Source organism: Scyliorhinus canicula, chromosome 19 (assembly GCF_902713615.1).
Source record: "Scyliorhinus canicula chromosome 19, sScyCan1.1, whole genome shotgun sequence".
Taxonomy (NCBI): Eukaryota; Metazoa; Chordata; class Chondrichthyes; order Carcharhiniformes; family Scyliorhinidae; genus Scyliorhinus; species Scyliorhinus canicula.
This window is the reverse complement of record NC_052164.1, coordinates 19424199-19444111: the sequence shown is the minus strand read 5'-3', so window position 1 is coordinate 19444111 and position 19913 is coordinate 19424199. Positions and strand designations below refer to the sequence as shown.

The 19913-nt window shown below is 46.2% G+C and overlaps 2 protein-coding genes across 8 annotated transcripts in view; one reads left to right on the top strand and one right to left on the bottom strand.

Annotated features, from left to right (window-relative positions):
- LOC119953921 (rho-related GTP-binding protein RhoN-like) overlaps positions 1-2419 on the bottom strand; it is a 72838-nt gene extending 70419 nt beyond the window's left edge. Inside the window, exons 1-2 of the mRNA XM_038778592.1 lie at positions 2121-2419; positions 1517-1604 (exon numbers count right to left, since the gene is read on the bottom strand). Of these exons, the coding sequence (XP_038634520.1) occupies positions 1517-1604; positions 2121-2261 (229 nt within the window). The 5' untranslated portion in view covers positions 2262-2419. The remainder of the gene's footprint in view (positions 1-1516; positions 1605-2120) is intronic.
- A 10947-nt stretch (positions 2420-13366) lies between these two features.
- Positions 13367-19449, top strand: LOC119953920. Of its 7 annotated transcripts, none has more exons than XR_005458143.1 (4): positions 13367-13785; positions 14751-16054; positions 17439-17504; positions 18336-19449. XR_005458143.1 is itself a non-coding variant. In XM_038778589.1 (3 exons), exon 2 carries the CDS (start codon positions 14824-14826, stop codon positions 16009-16011), a length of 1188 nt encoding a protein of 395 aa, XP_038634517.1. In that variant the 5' UTR covers positions 13367-13785; positions 14751-14823; the 3' UTR covers positions 16012-16054; positions 18336-19449. The 7 variants fall into 7 exon arrangements, 4 of the variants coding, with proteins under 4 accessions (XP_038634517.1, XP_038634518.1, XP_038634516.1 ...); XR_005458140.1 differs by having other exon boundaries at positions 17439-17509; XR_005458141.1 differs by lacking the exons at positions 17439-17504; positions 18336-19449 and adding an exon at positions 16861-17431 and having other exon boundaries at positions 14751-16229.
- The last annotated feature ends 464 nt before the right edge of the window (positions 19450-19913 follow it).

The window sequence follows — 19913 nt, the reverse complement described above, 5'->3', positions numbered from 1 at the left end:
GGAATACCTTCTTAAACCTCACCAGCTCTCTAACTAACTGTCTGTGCTCCTTCTAGATGTTTTTATAAATAATCACTGACCAAGCTTTGAGACGCCCATCAAACTGTCTCCTTAAATGGCTCAGTGTCAAATATTCTTTGATAATACTTCTGTGAAGCATCTTTGGATATTTTACTATGTTAAAGACATTATATAAATGAAAGTAATTAATAGCGCATGACTGATAACAGGAAGAGATACAAGATTCAGCGTTAAAATGTTGGCACAGTCCAAATCAACATCTGCTTATCAGATTTAAGCAAACTTCTGGTAACTTCTCACCATGAGCTTTGCAGAGCAACTTTGGGCTGGGCAATAAATGTAAACTTGCTAGTGTAAGTCGTAATCCAAGGAGGCACTTTTTCGTTTTAGGTACCATTCTGAAATCTTGTCACCAAAGTTGCAGGCAAGATTCACTTTCAAAAAGGAGAACCAGGAAGTCTATTCCCCATAGAGAGAGAGAGACAGGGCGCATCTCAGTCACTCTGCTCCCCACTCTCATGGCGAAGAGGCAGACAGGAAAGTGTTCAAGAGCTTCTCGCAGTCACTTCAACGCCTCCATGTGACCAGTATCAGAAAAGGGCCGGGAGGTAGCAGACTGCACCAGTGACTGCTGCTGCTACAAGATCAGAAATCTGTGCAGTGCCCCGCAGCCTAAAGATTGGTCGCTTCAAAAAAAAAAGTAATTTTTTTTTTTTTTTACAAGTTTTGTCACTAAAATCATTTGACAGACTCGTTGTCCGCGAGAGACGTGGGGGGAGACTTTCATAAATGACAATGGACATGTTTCTCACAAACATAAAAGGGGTTGGACAGGTTTCCCATAAGATATGTCCTTAAGATGAGTTTCTTTAGGGATGTAGGAGTAATCGGTCACCCTCCACCCTCTCCCCTCCCCGATACAAGACTCGGCTGCCACATTCCCTTCCATATCAGCTGGGCTGTGGAAACTGAATAGACCCATCCAGCTCCAGATAGACCGCGCCTGGGCTGCTGTCTGTGCAACTGAAGCAGCCTCGCCACCTTCCAGAAAGTTTATTTTCTGTGTTTGTAAATGAATGATCCGACCTCTCTTGGCTGCTCGGCGTTTATCTGCGGTGACAATCCCCATGTCAATCTGCCCACCGCACATTACAGTCCAATTGATTAAGGGGGGGGGGGGGGGGGGGGGTTGGACATGTTCCCATTGCAAAAGCCCCCTCCCTCCCCAAGCAGGATGTGATTCCCCTTATTATCAGAAACAAGAGGTCACAAAGCAAATGAGGTTACATTTCACTCTGGACCTGAGCACTTCGGATTGGCTCAAGCTCACAAAAGTGGCTGGCTCCAGGTGTTGTATTGGATTTGCGCATTGCCGCACAGTTTGGAGAGGGTGGGGGTGTCTCAGCGACTAAACCAGGGGACCCGTCATTCAAAAACACAGCAACAGCACCCCCCCCCCACACCAAAAAAGGGGGTCCCAAACAGCACAACTCACCTGAAGTATCCCACATATTCAATTCGATTCTTTGCTTTTCAATTTCGAAACTCGCCGTGTAATTCTCAAAGACGGTGGGAACATAACTCTAGAATTAAAAATACGCAACGTGAGAACTAACGTCTTGTGTTAAATATACAGGCATTTTAATAATTGTTACGTTTAACAATGAGGCACCAGTGGCAAATCGATTGAATACAGTTCATTGAACAATGTGCTAGTGTATTATTTTTTTAAACTTACTACAGAAGTGTTCTTCACCTGGGAGATGGTTTGGGAAAGAGCGCAGAAGGAAATATTCTAATCTAAATTCAGTACCAGCTTTCACACAAGCCCCAAGCCCGATTGGTTTTTCTTTAAGAAATTCTTTTCAAAGTGAATATCGTTCTGAGCAGGAGAATCGATTATGTTTGGAATGAGATGTGTCGTTTCGCGGTTAATCAATTACAGACCCGAGACAAAACTTCATACAAACCACTCTTATCGTTGTGTTTATTTCTAGGGCAACGCGAACCCGGGATCGTAGCAAAAATGTGACTTGCTCAACACACCAGGTGGTCTGTTCAAATTTTAAGTGGAAAAATTATTTTTAAAAAACATTCACCTCGGGATAGCAGTCCTTGGCAAATACATGCAATAAAGTAGTTTTCCCACACTGCGAATCCCCAACCACGACAATCTTGCAACGAGCGGTTTGGTTCTCCATGGTTTGACCCTGGTCCTGGTGACTGGTCCCTTTTTTCATCTACTGTGCGATGTGCTGCCGCTTTCTAACCAGTAAATCCCCGAAGTGCAAGAACAGCTCCCCTCCGCTGCGCTCAGTCTTTTGCCTCCTCCAGCCCGGACTGCCTTTTGCTTTCTCAGGGCTGTTTGTCGAGGAGCCGGGAGCTTCCCTCATTGAGGAAAGAGTCTCCAATCAGTGCTGTGTTCCCGGAGATATGCAAAACCCTGGGCGGGGCCACCAGTTGGAAAATAATTCAATTAAAACGAGTGGGTTAAGTCAAAGGCAAATCAAGCCAACTTAACACAAAAGTGTGTGAAAGACACCCTGTGAAGTACTCATCTGGAAGAATAGGCTTTAGGTGCCAAGAGAGACTGTGACATTTTTTGGAAAGATTTTTTAAAATGATGGGCTGGAGTTTGTATGTATGGAATGGGACAAATTTTCTTTTTGCTGACATCTGAAATATTAGCTTTGAAGAAGACGGGCATTTAAAACATGCACCAAAATATGGGAAGTAAAAATAGATGACATCATTTGACAATTCTACTGTGTGTGCACGTACAAAGGATGCGTTAAGGATAGAAACTGCCAAATGGTTCAACACCAGCATGCAGTGCCACAGTGTGGGGAAATGTGGGATTTCCCCTCACTACGCATTGCCCAATCCCAATCATTTTTTTAAATGTCGTCTACGGGATGTAGGCACGGGTGGCAAGGCCAACATTTAATGCCCATTCCCCAATTGGCCGTGAGAAGGAGGTGGGGAACCACCATATTGAACCACTGCAGTCTATGTGGTGTAGCGATAATAATAATCTTTATTATTGTCACAAGTAGGCTTACATTAACACTGCAATGAAGTTACTGTGAAAATTCCCTAGTCGACACACTCGGCTGCCTGTTTGGGTACATTGAGGGGAAATTCAGAATGTCCAAATTACCTAACTGCACGTCATTTGGGACTTGTGGGAGGAAACCGGAGTACTCGGAGGAAACTCACAGACACGGGGAGAATGTGAAGGCTCTGTACAGACAGTGACCCAAGCCGGGAATGTTATGGAGGAAATTCCAAGATTCTGGCCCAGCGATGATGAAAGAGCAGCGATATGGTTCCAAGTAGAGATGGTTTGTGACTTGGAGGGGAAATTGTAAAGTGATGGCTTTCTCATAAGTCTGATGTCCTTATCCTCTCAGGCGGTGGAGGTCATGGGTTTGGGAGATGCCTCCAAAGAAGCTTTGGTTACCTGCAGCAGTACACACAGCACCCACAGTGTGCTGGTAATTGAGTCAATGCTGAGCATTGTGATGACATCGTTGATTTGAAACATGGTGTTCTTTGCTCTTAAAGGGGAAATTAGATGTGGGGTAATAATTCACCCCATTCAATGAAAGGCATGCTTAACCACCCATGTTTGTGCATCAGAGGAAACCACAACACTATGTGATGTAAGGTAAGGCCACCATAGTCCCAGATGACTATAGGCTGCTTTCCCCTTTGAGGGGGAGAGCTGATTGGTGGTGGTTTAACCTGACGATCATCACACCTCAGACAAGGGACAAGGTTGAGAAGGTGGGTTCTTTATGAATAACCTCACCTGCAATCAAATTAATAGGCATCAACACAGATCTTGCAGTATGTTGTTGGAAATGGGGAAATACAGCACCAATATCAGCTTAATATTGATATAGATATATTGATATAGCACTTTCAATTAAAAAATAATTAAATTAAGGGGCAATTTAGCGTGGCCAATCCACCTACCCTACACATCTTTGGGTTGTGAGAGTGAGACCCACGCAGACACGGGGAGAATATGCAAACTCTACATGGACAGTGACCCGGAGCCAGGATCAAACATGGGTCCCCGGTACTGTGATGCAGCAGTGCTAACCATTGTGCCTCTGTGCCGCCCCTAGCACTTTCAATTTAAATGTGCCCCATGGTGTTTCAGAGATGAAGAAAGGATTCCAGAGACGCTTGACATTCTGTCACGAGCCAGATTACTAATAACCTTTATGCAGGGTTTGGGATCCACTTGTGTCTATAATAGCCATCAGAACAAAAATGATCTTATTCGATTCCACAGTTCCAGATGACCATAGGCTGTTTCACCCTTTGAGGGGGGAGAGCTGACTGGTGGAGATTTAACCGGAGGATCACCACACCTCAGGCAAGGTTGAGTATGTGGAACTTTCATGAATAACCTCAGTTCATACGGGAATTGAACCCACATGTTGGTCTCTGCATCACAAACCAGCTGGGGTCGGTTTGGCTCAGTTGGCTGGACAGCTGGTTTGTGATGCAGAGTGTGACCAACAGCATGAGTTCAGTTTCACTAGCGGCTGAGGTTATTAGATCTCCTCAACCTTGCCCCTTGCCTGAGGTGTGGTGATCCTCAGGTTAAATCACCTCAATGGGGAAAGCAACCTATGGTCATCCGGAACTATGGTGACTTCATTTGATTCCCTTCTGGTTGCTTTGCTTGCATTGGATATCAGGAGGAACTGGGGTGAAACCACACTTTAAAGCACCATTAATGTATGAAAATGATCCGAAGCATTTCACAGAAGTAAAACAACTGAATGTTGAGCGTTAGTGGGAAGCTGACATTCCGGAGCAGTAATGAGGGAGTTCTGAACTGTTGTAGCTGATGTCTTTGGATGAGAACATAAATCGAGGGCTGCATTCCTCCCACTCAGGGGGATTAAAGGATCCTATGGCTTTATTTTGAAGGAGGCCAGGTCAGTTAGACCTTGTGTCCTGGCTGATAATTATCCCTCAATCAACATCACTAAAACAGGTTTTGTGGTCATTATTTCATTGCTGTCGGTGGGAGCTGACTCTGTGCAAATTGTCTCCCGTATTTCCTACATGACAAGTACTTCAATTGCTCTATAACCCATTGGGACAATAAATGCAAATCTTTTGGTTTTGGAAAAAAATGCCAAAGTGTGCGGCCACGATAGCAGAAGTTTCTGCGGCTGAGGATGAATTATGAAGAGAGGGGAGGATGTGAAGGAGGTGTGAGCCAGAAGAGTCATGGCAAGCAGGATGCTTGATTAACTGATTCTGGAGGTGACAAAGACATGAATGAAGTTTTCATCAACGGATGAGGTGAAGGGGGAGGTGGGTGGTGTTTCGAAGTTGGAAATAGGTGATGGTTGGTAATATGGAATTTAACAGTAAATTTCAAGCTGAACAGTGATTCCATGCACCATAGAAATCAGTCTAAATGAGCAACCAGGGGCAAGTTAGAGGCTGGCTTCAGAGTTTCAGGGAAGACAGAACTGAAGAGAAAGTGAAATAAAACGACCCAATTAAAATAATAATTCAAGGAGATTGTAAAATAATAGTAATCTTTATTATTGTCACAAGTAGGTTTACATTAACACTGCAATGAAGTTACTGTGAAAAACCCCTAGTCGCCACATTCCCGCGTCTGTTCGGGTACACTGAGGGAGAATTCAGAATGTCCAATTCACCTAACAAGCATGTCTTTCGGGACTTGTAGGAGGAAACCGGAGCACCCGGAGGAAATTGAAGTAAGAAATTAAAGGAGAAGGAGGCCAATAAAAGCAGAAACAAGCAAAAAAGAAGATGGACTTCCAGAACCGAAGCAGCATAAGAAAAAAAAGATGCAATGTCCCTCTGGTAAACATGTTTAATCAATTTAGATAAGAAAAATAAGAGCGGGCTGCACAAGCAATGATAAGATGAATGATGAAAAAAGGTTGAGATAGTGCTGACAAAGAAATAGAACTAACAATTGTAAATGGATATGTCAAAGATGAGGTGTTGCAAAAGATGGTGTTTGCAATGAAAATAATTATAAAGTGAAGTTGTGATTTAAATCAGTGAACTGTATGTCACATATCTCGTACGAAAAGTCAAAAATGAAAATGAAAGACGTGAATAAAGTTTCGGAGCCAGCAGGAACATCCAGATGTTAGTTTTGTAAATTATATTGCGTTGCACACTAACCCGTTCTACAAAAACCTCTCGCACCCAGCTAGAATCAGCAACGTGTTTGTTTCTTCCAAGCCAGTTTATTTGAAAGTTTTTTGTTTTATAAATCCTCAAGGCAGCTGTGTCCTCTGTTAAGCCATTTCTTAAGGCCTGCCTCTTTGACCAAACTTTTCAACATCTGTCCTAATATCTCCTTTTGGCTCAGTGTCAAATCTTATTTGGTAACACTCCTGTGATGCACCTTGGGATGTTTTATTACATTCGATGTGTTATATAAATACAAGTTGTTAAGGTTGCTGCTGCTTCATGCTGGGGTGTTATTCCCTGGTGGCAGCTGCCTTATCCAAATGGTCACAAATGTGCAAGCCTCAGCAGTGGGTGAGGGAAGGCTAAGAATTCACACTTCATATCTTTCATTAGAATTGATTGTTTAATCATCGCACCACTACCCTGATTGAGATCATAGCTGCATCAATGTCAGGATTTGTGCTACTCAATAATGAATGCCGCATTTGACCCATTAAACTATCAGAAAATCTAGTAAACTGATGTAAAGCAAAAAAACAGAAAATGGTGAAATTGCTTAAAACGGAGTCAACGCCTCGGGTCAATGACCTTTTGTCAGAACGTTTTGATGAACTACCAACAGTCTGAGACACTGGGCAAGGGGTTTCCAGTCCCCCCCCCCCTCCCCCCTCCCCTCCCCCCCCTCCCCCTCCCTCCCCTCCCCCTCCCCCCCTCCCTCCCTCCCCCTCCCCCTCCCCCTCCCTCCCTCCCCCCCCCCTCCCCCTCCCTCCCTCCCCCCCCCCCTCCCCCTCCCTCCCTCCCCCCCCCCCCCTCCCCCTCCCTCCCCCCCCCCCCCTCCCCCTCCCCCCCCCCCCTCCCCCTCCCTCCCTCCCCCCCCCCCCCCCTCCCCCTCCCTCCCTCCCCCCCCCCCCCTCCCCCTCCCTCCCCCCCCCCCCCCCCCCCTCCCTCCCCTCGGAATGTATTCCTCCAGCGGAGGTATCTCGCTATCGGGATCTCCCGGTCCTGCTGAAATCAATGCCAATTCATGTTGCTCGCCCACTCCGCCACTGGGGAACCCGTCATGGGTGAGGAGGGGGGTCACCTTCGGCGGGACTGAAAGCTACTGGCAGTGGGAAGGGCTGGAAAATCTCACCCAATATCTCTGCTTCTCCCTCCACAGACACTGTGAGATCTCGTGCGTATTTCCAACATTTTCTGTTTTTTATTTCCATCATCTGGGGCAACATTTTACTTTTGTACTTGTAAATTGCTTTATTGAACTCTGTACATGATCTAGGTATAATTTGTGTGTAACGTTTGCAGTTTGATGATGTCCTTTACAGGCCACTTAGAGTGCAAAACTCAACCTGTTCTTTAATTTGATGTGCCGTAATGGGTTCACAAAAGTTGGAGACACGTATTTCTCTGGCATGACAATTCAGTATTGAATATTTTCTTGAAGTCAGTTCCTAGCTGAAATTAAACAGCAAAAGAAAGAAAAGAGGATCATTTGTACAGAGCTTATCACTCTTCGGATGGACCAGCTGAAGCACTTTGCAGCCAATTACTAAATTGTGAAGTGTAGTCAACGTGATTATGTGCAGAGGATTTGCACCAAAAGTGACTGAGATAAGTAGCTAGATAATGGACAGGATTTACCGGCCTCAATGTGACTGATTTGGTGACACGACGAGGCCTTTGAATGTCGTGAGTGTCCTCTCATGAGGGTTCCTACGCTCCCACTGGGCATGATCCAGATCAGCACATTTAAATGAGCCATTATGTCTACATAGAACAGTACAGCACAGAACAGGCCCTTCGGCCCTCAATGTTGTGCCGAGCCATGATCACCCTACTCAAACCCACGTATCCACCCTATACCCGTAACCCAACAACCCCCCCCTTAACCTTACTTTTTATTAGGACACTACGGGCAATTTAGCATGGCCAATCCACCTAACCCACACATCTTTGGACTGTGGGAGGAAACCGGAGCACCCGGAGGAAACCCACGCACACAGGGGGAGGACGTGCAGACTCCACACAGACAGTGACCCAGCCGGGAATCGAACCTGGGACCCTGGAGCTGTGAAGCATTTATGCTAACCACCATGCTACCCTGCTGCCCTTGCATTGCATTGCATTCCCCCGGGGACCCAGGAACTAATGGCCACCCCAGTGAGGCCTCAAATAGGTGCAGTTTAGTACTGGTCCACACTAACTTGGACCAGCCGTGATGGTACCTGGTGGGGGGGGGGCATTTCCCAGGACATTGGAGCCCCCCAGATGGTTGGCTTCTGGATAGGGTGGCACTTCTGTTGGCACCAGGGCACCGTGGCACTGCCAGCCTGGCATTGCCACCCGGGTACTCTGTCAGTGCCACCTGTTGCTCTGTTTTGGTCCCAACAGCGTCGCCAATACTGTGGGTCTTTCTATTTATCTTAGTGAACCACAAGCCTTCCCTTATATCGATCAAGTGACCACACAACCGGTTAGTTAGTTCAAAAGATGGTTTATAAACATACACAAGAGTTATCTCAACATGCAAACACAATATCTACTACGAGTTAAACTACATCTATCAGCTACATTAACCTATACTTAACTTCAAGGCGACCGGCACTGTGCAAATGGATAAGGCCATTATCTGGATTTCACTTGGCTCATTCGAAGAAAGTGGCTCTGTCTCTGCTGGGCTCATCTGTCAGGTAGCGATCATCGGTCTGGAACTTGGCTGGCTGTTCCTGCTACAATTGTGTTGGCACAGGCCGGATCCAAAAGAGACAGAACACATGGCTGCACTCTCTTTTATCCCTCTGGGGCGGTCCTTAACCTTGGACCCAATAGTTCGACAGGGCTTCGATTTCGGCTAATAAAGGGGCGGATGCCTAGGTGGCCTTAGCGGTCATTGACCTTGGCAGTTGGGCTTTCTGAGTAAGGGGAGTTTCGCTGATCAGTCTGTGGCTGTACTGGTTGCTTGATTGGAGTTCTATTGTCCTGGGAAAATGGGCCATTAAAATGCAAACGAGCAGAGGTTTCGATCAGGTCTGGTTACCTGTGTTTCAGATACACATAGGCTCTGTATCTGTCTGAGTCCTGGGTTGGCCATAATTCCCATGGTCCATTGCAGGTGACCATCTTAGATGGCTATACATCCTGGAATTACCAGGGTGCCTGGGTGGCACTATGGCAGTGCCCCTGCCAGCCTGGCAGTGCCAAGGTGCCTGGGTGCCCATGCCAGGGGTGCCCTTATGAGATGGGGCGGGGGGGCTTGAAGAGCCCAGATGAGGTAGTTTGGGTGCAGTGTGGTGGTCCAGAGGCTGCGGTGGGGTAGCTGGGGGGGTGAGGGGGGTGGAAAGATCGGGCCTGACTTTAAAAATAGGGCCCGATCCACGAGTACTCTTCCTGCACTAGCGTGTTGAGCTCATCAGTACAGGAAATGATGTCATCGCGGCCTCGACAGGAAGTTCCTCACTGAGGCCCAACAAAACGGCAAAGTGCTGTTGAATAGCTGGGTGTTTCTCAGCACTGCAGCCACTGAGAAACAACCCACTAAATGTACCCAAAAGTGGACTCTGATTTCCCCCCCCCCCCCCCTTAAATCACACCCTATAGTACCGATCTTCTGAATGTCCCCAGCCCAGACACTAAACAGGAGCAGTGCACCTCTTCAGCCCTTCGAGCTTCTGCATTTGAGCTAGTGGTCCCGCTCTGGCATGGCCTCGCACTGGTGGTGGAGGCAAGAGGTCCAGGAGCAGCTGTGGGACTTTGAGACCTGCAGGCCCTTCTCTGGCCCTGGTGCTCAGGATTTCCTGGCTGCCAATTGCAGATCAATGATCAAATAATCCAGGTTGAAATCCAAACTTTTGTTGAAGGCAGGGAACAATTAGAAACGCTTTATCTAGTAATTATTCACCTGCCCGGGGACCTCCGCTAGCCTTCCAGTCATTGGAGCTCAACGTTGATTACAGTGCCGGTTCTCCTTGACCTTCAGTATTCTTGGGCATCCAGAAAGCTTTAGTGGATGGAAATAGAAGCAGCAGACCAGGAACAATCCACACCTCCATCCCCATTGGAAAACACCTGGAATCCCGAGGCTTTAGTAGAGGGGTTTAGACGCTGCAATCATGATGCCTCCCATTTTTGGGGGCCTTCTGCCTGCAGGGCACTTAGTTCCCAAGTTTATGGACCAGGTAAATTGGCCTAATCATTTTTTGGTGGTCAGCACGGTAGCATTGTGGATAGCACAATTGCTTCACAGCTCCAGGGTCCGAGGTTTGATTCCGGCTTGGGTCACTGTCTGTGCAGAGTCTGCACATCCTCCCCGTGTGTGCGTGGGTTTCCTCCAGGTGCTCCGGTTTCCTCCCACAGTCCAAAGATGTGCAGGTTAGGTGGATTGGCCATGATAAATTGCCCTTAGTGTCCAAAATTGCCGTTAGTGTTGGGTGGGGTTACTGGGTTATGGGGATAGGGTGGAGGTGTTGACCTTGGGTAGGGTGCTCTTTCCAAGAGCCAGTGCAGACACGATGGGCTGAGTGGCCTCCTTCTACACTGTAAATTCTATGATAAAAAATGCATATTGCCCAAAGCACATCGTGGTCTTCCTGCCCTATTTACATTGTCTAGTGGAATCCTTTACATTGATTGCACTTCTCACCAGAATCCTTTACATTGATTGCACTCCTCACCTCGGACACTGCAGCACTCCCTCACTAATGCACTTAAGTGTTAACCGAGATTTACGTGTTCAAATCCTAATGCAGAGTTAGCACCAGTCTTATGACTCAGAGTTCACAGTATGTCCGCTGACACGAGCTGATATTAATCTATCTCCCACTCTGAGATTCTTTGAGGAGGAACTTCATTTGATAACACTGGGGTAGAAATTGGTATGCTTCGTGGCTGCAAAGCATAGCAATCTAGCAACAGGACAATTTGCAATGCTTAGGTAAACCGCTATGCTGTTCTAAACAGAATTTAAAAGGTTGAGAAAAGCCCAAATTAGAACATTTATTGTTCTAACTCATTTCTTCTAAACTCATTCGTTTTTAGGCCAAAAATAGTTATTAATTCTTGGTTGTAAATCATGTGAAGATCTGAATTGGATCCATCACTATCCTTCTACCCAAAGTTACCCTTTCCCTGCAATATTCTTGCTGTGATCAGTGCCGTACTCAGAAAATAGTACTCGGCAAGGTGCTGTGAAATAACATTTGAAATCTTCCTATTGTAATCTTTACTGCTTTTAATTATAATGGAAGATTTCCAATAGTGTAAACAGTTCTTTGAATGACACAAATGTTCTTTAGAGGTTTTGTGTTACTCCCTGTATTTGGTGTGATTTGACTGAAAGTTGAATTAATTGGAATGCACAGCATGCGAAACAGAAATTCACTCAGGTAATTTGATCTGTGACGTGGTCAACTACAAAATCTGCCCAACACCCCGGAACTCAATTAACAGGAGATAATGGATAAAATGGTTAATACAATGAGTGGAGATAAAATGATTTCTAATTGTTCTTGTCAATTTGTTTAAGACAATTCTTAACTTATTAATGTTGGGACAGTTAAATTCTATAATCAAAGGTCAAACCAGCCTGGGGTACTGGCTGAATGAGTACAAACACTTCTTTCCAAATCACAGCTTGCCAATATAATTGTTTGGAAAATGGCTATATTATGGTAATTTTCATAAAATTTAAATGACTTGAATTATTTTTCAAATTTCCACTTGTGCAGAGTTAAAATTAACCCACTGTCTTCATTTGCTAAAGGTAATAGAACCATAGGATTCCTGCAGTGCAGAAGGAGGCCATTTGGCCCATCGTGTCTGCACCAACCCACTGAAAGAGCACCCTACATGGGCCCACTCCCTCACCCTTTCCCGGTAACTCCATAATACCACCAACCTGCACATTGTTGGACACTAAGCAGCAATTTTAGCATGGCCAATCCACCTAAGTTGCACACCTTTGGACTGTGGGCGGAAGCCGGCGCACGTGGAGGAAACCCACGCAGACTAAGGGAGAACTTGCAAACGCCACACAGACAGCCACCCGAAGCTGGAATTAAACTCGGGTCCCTGGCGCTGTGAGGCAGCAATGCTCACCATGCGCCACCGTGTCGCCACAATATTAGAAAGATATTGACTATTAGATAACAACAACTATGGTACTGGAGACAAATGGAATTATACATTTGGGCAAGGAATTCACTTATCTCCCTCAGATTAAAAGAATGGTGACGGTAAATTTAAGTCAACATGGGTTAATGGTGATATTTGGAAACAGATTAAACAACAACAAATACTTTATCAGATTCAGGAAAAGTAATTATTAAACTAACAGAATTAGATATAAAGATTAATGTTGCCCGCTACAAAATCTACTCTCAGATTGACCAGCAGAATAATGGGTAAAAGGATTGTGGATTGGCACAACAGTAATTGTGTGGATTTGTTTTAGTTACATTCGAAGTCAGAAAGGAGCCAAAGACCACAGAGGGGTTATCAGACATGGATGGAGTTCCAGCATTTTCCAAAGTTGCTGAGGAGTCTGTTATATCTATTTTAACAATTGAGTTGCTGGCGTTGATAGATTATATGTGATATGAGATGAGAGTGAGTGACCTTGACATCAAGGCAGCAATTGACTGAGTGTGGGAACAGGGAGCCCTAGCAAGACTGGAGTCAATGGAAATCCGGGTGGAACTCTTCACTACTTGGAGTCATACCTAGCATTTTTGGACACTAAGGTCAATTTAACATGGCCAGTCCACCTAACCTGCACGTCTTTGGACTGTGAGAGGAATGTGCAAACTCCGCAGGGAGACTCCGCACAGACAGTGACCCAGCAGGGAATCGAACCTGGGACCCTGGCAGTGTGAAGCCACAGTACTAACCACTGTGCTACCGTGCTGCCTGATATACAAAGCCTTCCTTTAACTGTGGTGCAATAATTGTGATGGCAATCAGGAAGTGGCGTCAATCCGTCTTTATACCATCCGCAGCAGTATAATAACAATATGGTGTAATGGACAATTTTAATACTTAATATTGAATAACTGCTTAATAGTGTGATTACCTAAAGCTTCAGGCCTTTGTGTGTGTGTGTGTGTGTGTGTGTGCAAGGTTAGAGAGGGAGAGAGAAAAACTGATATCCCAGCTGTCTGAAGGTCGAGAAAGTAAAGTTAGGAGAAAAACAACTCCTTATATGGAATGGAGATTTACTTGTATCTTTTGAATGAATAAAGACTGTAGCTTGCTGCGCTCGGCGCGCTTTCCTCTCTCGCCTGTAGAGAGAGGAGGGTGTCCTCTGCAGAGCTAAGAAATAAACTAAACTTGTTCTTGTTCATGACTGATTGTTTCTGAGTTTTCCTTTTCCCACCACAGTTCTTGGCGACGAGGATGGGATCCCATGCTTGAGGTAGACACTGGGAGATTCCGGGGAGGCGTTAGCGCTGACGCCTTGAGGGCTTTTCACCTCATCTCAAACGCTTCAATGGCCATCAGCGTGAGAGGACCAGGAATTACTGTGTCACCTCAACACCGGGATCCGGACTGAAATCTGTGGTAAGGAATTGCTCTATTATTAATTATAGACAGTGGTGAACAGTCTCACAGTGACGGGTGGATTTAGACTTGGATCTATCAAACAGGTTGGACCTGTAAAAATACCTAAACGATAGGTATTGGTTTGCTGGTTTAGGAAAACCAAGCCACCTAAGCGGACGCGCTTACGTGCGGGAGCCTCCGGAGGAAAATCAAGTCACAAAGGATAAGGTCGCTGTGAGTCTGGCTCACAAGTAAGAGACCGGTCATGGGTAATAGCAATGGGAAAAAACAAACAAATTGGGGCAGCAGGGTAGCATGGTGGTTAGCATAAATGCTTCACAGCTCCAGGGTCCCAGGTTCGATTCCCAGCTGGGTCACTGTCTGTGTGGAGTCTGCACGTCCTCCCCCTGTGTGCGTGGGTTTCCTCCGGGTGCTCCGGTTTCCTCCCACAGTCTAAAGATGTGAGGGTTAGGTGGATTGGCCATGCTAAATTGCCCGTAGTGTCCTAATAAAAGTAAGGTTAAGGGGGGGGGTTGTTGGGTTACGGGTATAGGGTGTATACGTGGGTTTGAGTGGGGTGATCATGGCTCGGCACAACATTGAGGGCCGAAGGGCCTGTTCTGTGCTGTACTGTTCTATGTTCTATGTTCTAAATGCTGCAAGTTTAAATAGCCCTAATATACGATACATGGTTACTAATTATGGACAAGACTCGGTGAGTCAAGTTAAAATGTGGGTGAAGGAGTGTGGTTTTCCTGAAGGAGGAAGTTTTAGTTTAAGACAATTGGAATTATTAAAAACCCAGTTAGAACAGAGGGCAAAAGAAAGTGGAAAGAAAAGCAAAAGGAAAAAAGAAACAATAAATTGGGCGGCTTACGGTATGTGGAAAACAGAGGCAGAAATAAGAAATAGACGATCACAGGCGAAACCCAAAGAAACTGCAAATAAAACCAAATCTCTTCAGTGTGTTAAGTCTATTTCAGGTCACCCCATTCCGGATGATCCCGACCTGGATGGCTGCCTCCCAGGCCAACGGCTCCTCCACAAGTGGCCCCCATGAACCCAGGCCAAGAGTCGCGACCGAGCCCTCCACCATATAGTGAACCCCCTCGGGGAATGCCTGAGACGTCCATGGGAACTCTACCGTCAGGAGCTGACCGTCACCCCCTTTACCCAGACATCAGTACCATGACTACATCTGACTCCCGAGTAGCTCACCATACCCGGAGTAAGGCGTCGTGCAGACCTAAATCTGCCCTTCCAGATGCACCAGAACCGTTTAATTATCACAAAGGCGACGAAGAAAGGGAAGGAGACAGTAAATTCCTCGGCAATGTCCTCAATGCTCCAATGATAGAAGTGGCGGGCCCGGAAGGACAACCGATACTTGTCCACAGACCGTGGACAATGAAAGACATTGAATGTGCCTATGAACAACTCCCAGATCCCAGAGAAGCGGGAGGCCAGAAATTTGCAGGCGAGGTACGCAGGTTCTGCCTCGAGTTTCGCCCCACGTCTCATGAGATGCGGCGATTATTGGGGAGGAAATTGGGCGCAGACATCCCCAAGATCCGATACAATTGGCCAGGTGATAATGTACGAGCTTGCCAAGTTCAACCAGACCATGCAGATAATGTGCCTTATAACGCCTTTGTTACAGGTCTGGTGGACGCCTGTCAAACTGCCTTTCCGGTAAGAATGGACATGACAAAAATTGCCACGTGTAAGCAGCGTGACGGTGAAACTGTGTCCCAGTACCTGACCCGGCTCACAGAAGTCCATAACGCTCATAGTGGACTTACACCACCAGCTGACATAAATACAGCTGAAGTGACTCCGTATGAGGCACATCTGCGGAACAGTTTTATGAATGGATTAAGTGAGGACATCGCTAAGAAGGTGAAAAATACATGTATTACATGGGACACAGGGAAACTCAACTTAATCGAACAACACGCCATGCACGCTGAAAAGCTACTGACACAAGAAAAGGTGAAGCGGAACAAAAGGAGGGAGGATCAGAGTCACCAAGCACAGCTAACTATGATGCAGATGGTGACACAGGTTGCAGAAGGTCAGCAACGAGGAAGAGGTAGAGGACAGACAAGAGGAAGAGGCAGGGGAGGTCGAGGACGCGGTAAGACGGATGGGTGTTTCACGTGCGGAAGCAAGGATCACTGGGCAAGAGACTGCCCAACAAAGAGACAAGAAGGGCCAAGAGACAATGATGACAATGGTAATTGACAAAGGGGAGGAGAGGACGATGGAGGTATGCCTGAAGGAGAGGGTGAGTCCAAAACCTTGATACTTTGCAATGAAGAACCGCTTAAGCTAACCTCTTGTACTAACGTTCTTGAAATCTTTACACAGACTATAGAGAGTGTGATGCACGAATCCAAGGAGTTAAATTTGACGCCAGACCCCTGATGTATATTTATGAATGGAGATTGACTCCAGCGGCAGTGAGTTCAGTAAACCAAGCACTCATGGGAGAAGCACGCAAACGCGTTAACCCTATTAACACTGACTTTATGTCCAAGGAGAATCTGCACTGCACCGCACACATTCACTTGGGGGGACCAGATAATCAATACGAGAATGAATGGCTCGGGAAGTTGCAAAAGTCTGAGGTGCTGCTGATATGGGAGTTATATTGGGATGAGCATAGGTTCTAGACCTGTCTAGAATACGTCTGAGATCAGGAGTACCACACCCCTTTACAATAGAAGGGTCACACCCCCATGTATCATTAGCGAAAGGGCGCAATAGACAATGGAAAGATTTGGGACCGTGGGTCCTTAAAAATCTCAAAGTCAATGATTGGACACTGCTTTCAGACACAACTGTGTGGTTCAGTACGAGTATGCGAGCTTATAAAAAGAATCTTAACTGGCTATCTCGGGCAGAGAGAGTGGTGGAGATAGTCCCCGCCTCAGACCAGAGCCATAGGGGAACAACCTGGAGTTTTGTACAAATTACTGCCGATGACCCGCGACTGCAGACAGTTCCGGGGAAACTTTGGGCAAAGGGAAAACATGATGTGGTTGAAAAGGTGTACCATACTTAACCCCGCCACTCTTCATCCCACCGCAGGTGATGGGGAACCACATGATTGTGTTGCTCTAACTAATGAAGTTTGTAGTCCGCGACCTGACTTGCAGGATACCCCCCTACAAAACCCCGACATGGAACTGTTTGTGGATGGGTCTGCGTTCAGAGATCGAGAAGCGGGCCAGAACTGTGTGGGGTATGCCATAGTCACATCACACAACATACTAAAAGCAGAGCCACTTCCTAGACACCTCTCCGCACAAGCTGCGGAATTGATAGCCCTTACAGAAGCATGTAAACTTGCAGAAGGCAAGTCCGTTACTATCTACACAGACAGTATGCCTTTGGGGTGACTCATGATTTCGGAACCTTGTGGAAACATAGGGGATTCTTAACATCAACAGGCAAACCAATCACGCACCATGGGCTGATTTCTGATCTCTTGGACGCAGTCCTCTTACCTGAGTGTATTGCAGTCTGTAAGTGTGACGCACATACAGGGAAAACCGATCCAGTCTCACAGGGAAATGCAAGGGCGGATGCGGCAGCGAAAGCAGCAGCACGAAAACCTATCAGTGATAATGTAAACATGCCAATGCTAACAGTTCCTATCCCAACAGCGGACATACAAGACCTGCAAACACAAGCCTCACGGGAAGAAAAGAAAGAATGGTCAAAGGCAGGGGGTAAGGTAAAAAAAAGGGGGATGGTACGGCCCCAATGATAAGCCATGTCTACCGAGAGCGCTATTTCCTCATTATGCTAAGTTGACACACGGCAAGGACCATGTGTCAAAAGGAGGGATGTTCAAGAGTATCGCTGCACATTGGTACACCAGAGGCTTTACTAGTTACTCCCAGAAATTTTGTGAGCGATGTGTTATTTGTGCTACCAATAATGTGGGGAGAGGAATTAAGATAAGCCCAGGGGCGCACCCAGAACCTCTGAGACCCTTCGAGCATATTCAAATGGACTTTATTGAGCTAACCCCAAGTGAAGGGAAGAAATACTGCCTAGTAATGGTTGACATGTTCTCTAAGTGGGTAGAGGTGTTCCCTACAGCCAAACAAGATGCTAGTGCAGTAACCAAGGCCCTGTTAACTGAAATCATTCCACGATGGGGCATCCCAGAGAAAATCAGCAGTGATAATGGCACGCCATTTGTAAACCAGGCTCTGAAACAGGTAGGAGAATACCTAGGTATTGATCTAAGGCAACACTGTGCATACCATCAAGCGAGTGGAGGAGCGGTAGAAAGGGAAAATGCCACTCTGAAAAATAAGCTAGCAAAGTGTTGCGATGAAATGGGAATACCGTGGACGAAAGCCCTGCCCGTAGTACTAATGTACATGAGGACTAGGGTCAGAGGTAGAGCCAATTTAAGTCCATTTGAAATATTATTCGGCAGACCACCCAACACTGGAATTGGGCCAAAACCCGTCGCGAGGACCCTGACTAGCCATTGTGAGGATGAAATGTTACGTTACTGTACAAAACTCTCTGCAATTTTATCCCAGGTGCAAGCTCAAGTGAAGGAAGCCCTGCCACGACCGGCTGAGGGGAAGTTGCACGACCTGCAGCCAGGCGACTGGGTAGTGGTGAAAGACCTCAGGAGGAAGAGCTGGAGAGCTAGACGGTGGCTGGGACCATTCCAGGTGCTTCTTGTGATGCAGACAGCGATAAAGGTAGCAGAAAGAGCAACGTGGATTCACGCTAGTCATTGTTAGCAGGTGCCGGAGCCCCAGCTCACACCGGACAAGTCAACATGAAAGGGGTAATGTCGCTTATCATGATGCTTATGCCGGAACTGATAATGGGAAAAGCGTATTGGGCTGGAGAGGTTACAGTGACATTAACCAGAGGAGAGACAGGCACATTTACGTGTGACCCATGGCCCTATGACTCTAAATACTTGCGAGATGATAAGTACTTATGCCGAGACCCCTGTGGCCCATACAACTGGAACCTGGTGGTGGCGAGCACAGCGAAAGGACTTCCCAAAACTGGACCATGCATCTGCCAATGCCTACAGAAAGCAGCTATAGCAAACCTGTCCCGCAGTTACCGGATGTTGAAACTATCTGACCCAACAGCAGCAAGGGAACAAGTTGACTTAGAGGAGGCAAACCAGTAGATACCTCCATTCGAGAATGAACTGTCAATAGACTAATCTGCTGTGTCATATAGCTATAATGACAACCTGTTTCCCATTTTATGTACCAAAGATTAATGATGGTATTATTGAAAAATCTACAGGAGTACGATGATACCTGATATATGTTCTTTGAGCAAACATTTGTTTAACAATAAGGGAATGTAGATATTGCTTAGGTGACTGGCTGCGATTAAAATTTTGATAGATGTTGTCATTAGGATGACAAAAAGGAGGGAATAGCAATGGACAATTTTAATACTTAATATCGAATAACTGCTTAATAGTGTGATTACCTAAAGCTTCAGGCCTTTGTGTGCGTGTGTGTGCAAGGTTAGAGAGAGAGAGAGAGAGAAAAACTGATATCCCAGCTGTCTGAAGGTCGAGAAAGTAAAGTTAGGAGAAAAACAACTCCTTATATGGAATGGAGATTTACTTGTATCTTTTGAATGAATAAAGACTGTAGCTTGCTGCCCTCGGCGCGCTTTCCTCTCTCTCCTGTTGCTCTTATTCATGACTGATTGTTTCTGAGTTTTCCTTTTCCCACCACAATGGGTTACAGCAATTCACAGGGCACTAAAGACAGCTCCTCAGATGATTAAAATCATGTGAAATCTCAATGGCTTTACCATAAGGGTATAGGAAGACAAAATATACAAGAGATAAATAAATAATGGGCAAATATAAAACCAATGGAAAGTAAATATCAGGATGAGTGTAAAATAATGGGCGGGATTCTCCGGCCTCTCAGCCACGCGTTTCTCTGCAGCGGGAGGGGGCGCGCCATTTACTGGTGGTGGAATTCTCTCTTCCCGCCACTGCCAATGGGAATTTCCAATGAAACCAGCCTACGCCGCCTGGAAACCCACGGGTGGAGTTCCACTGCTTACGGGACCAGAGAAGCCCGCCTCCAGCGAATGGCCTGAACATTCCGGCCCAGTTA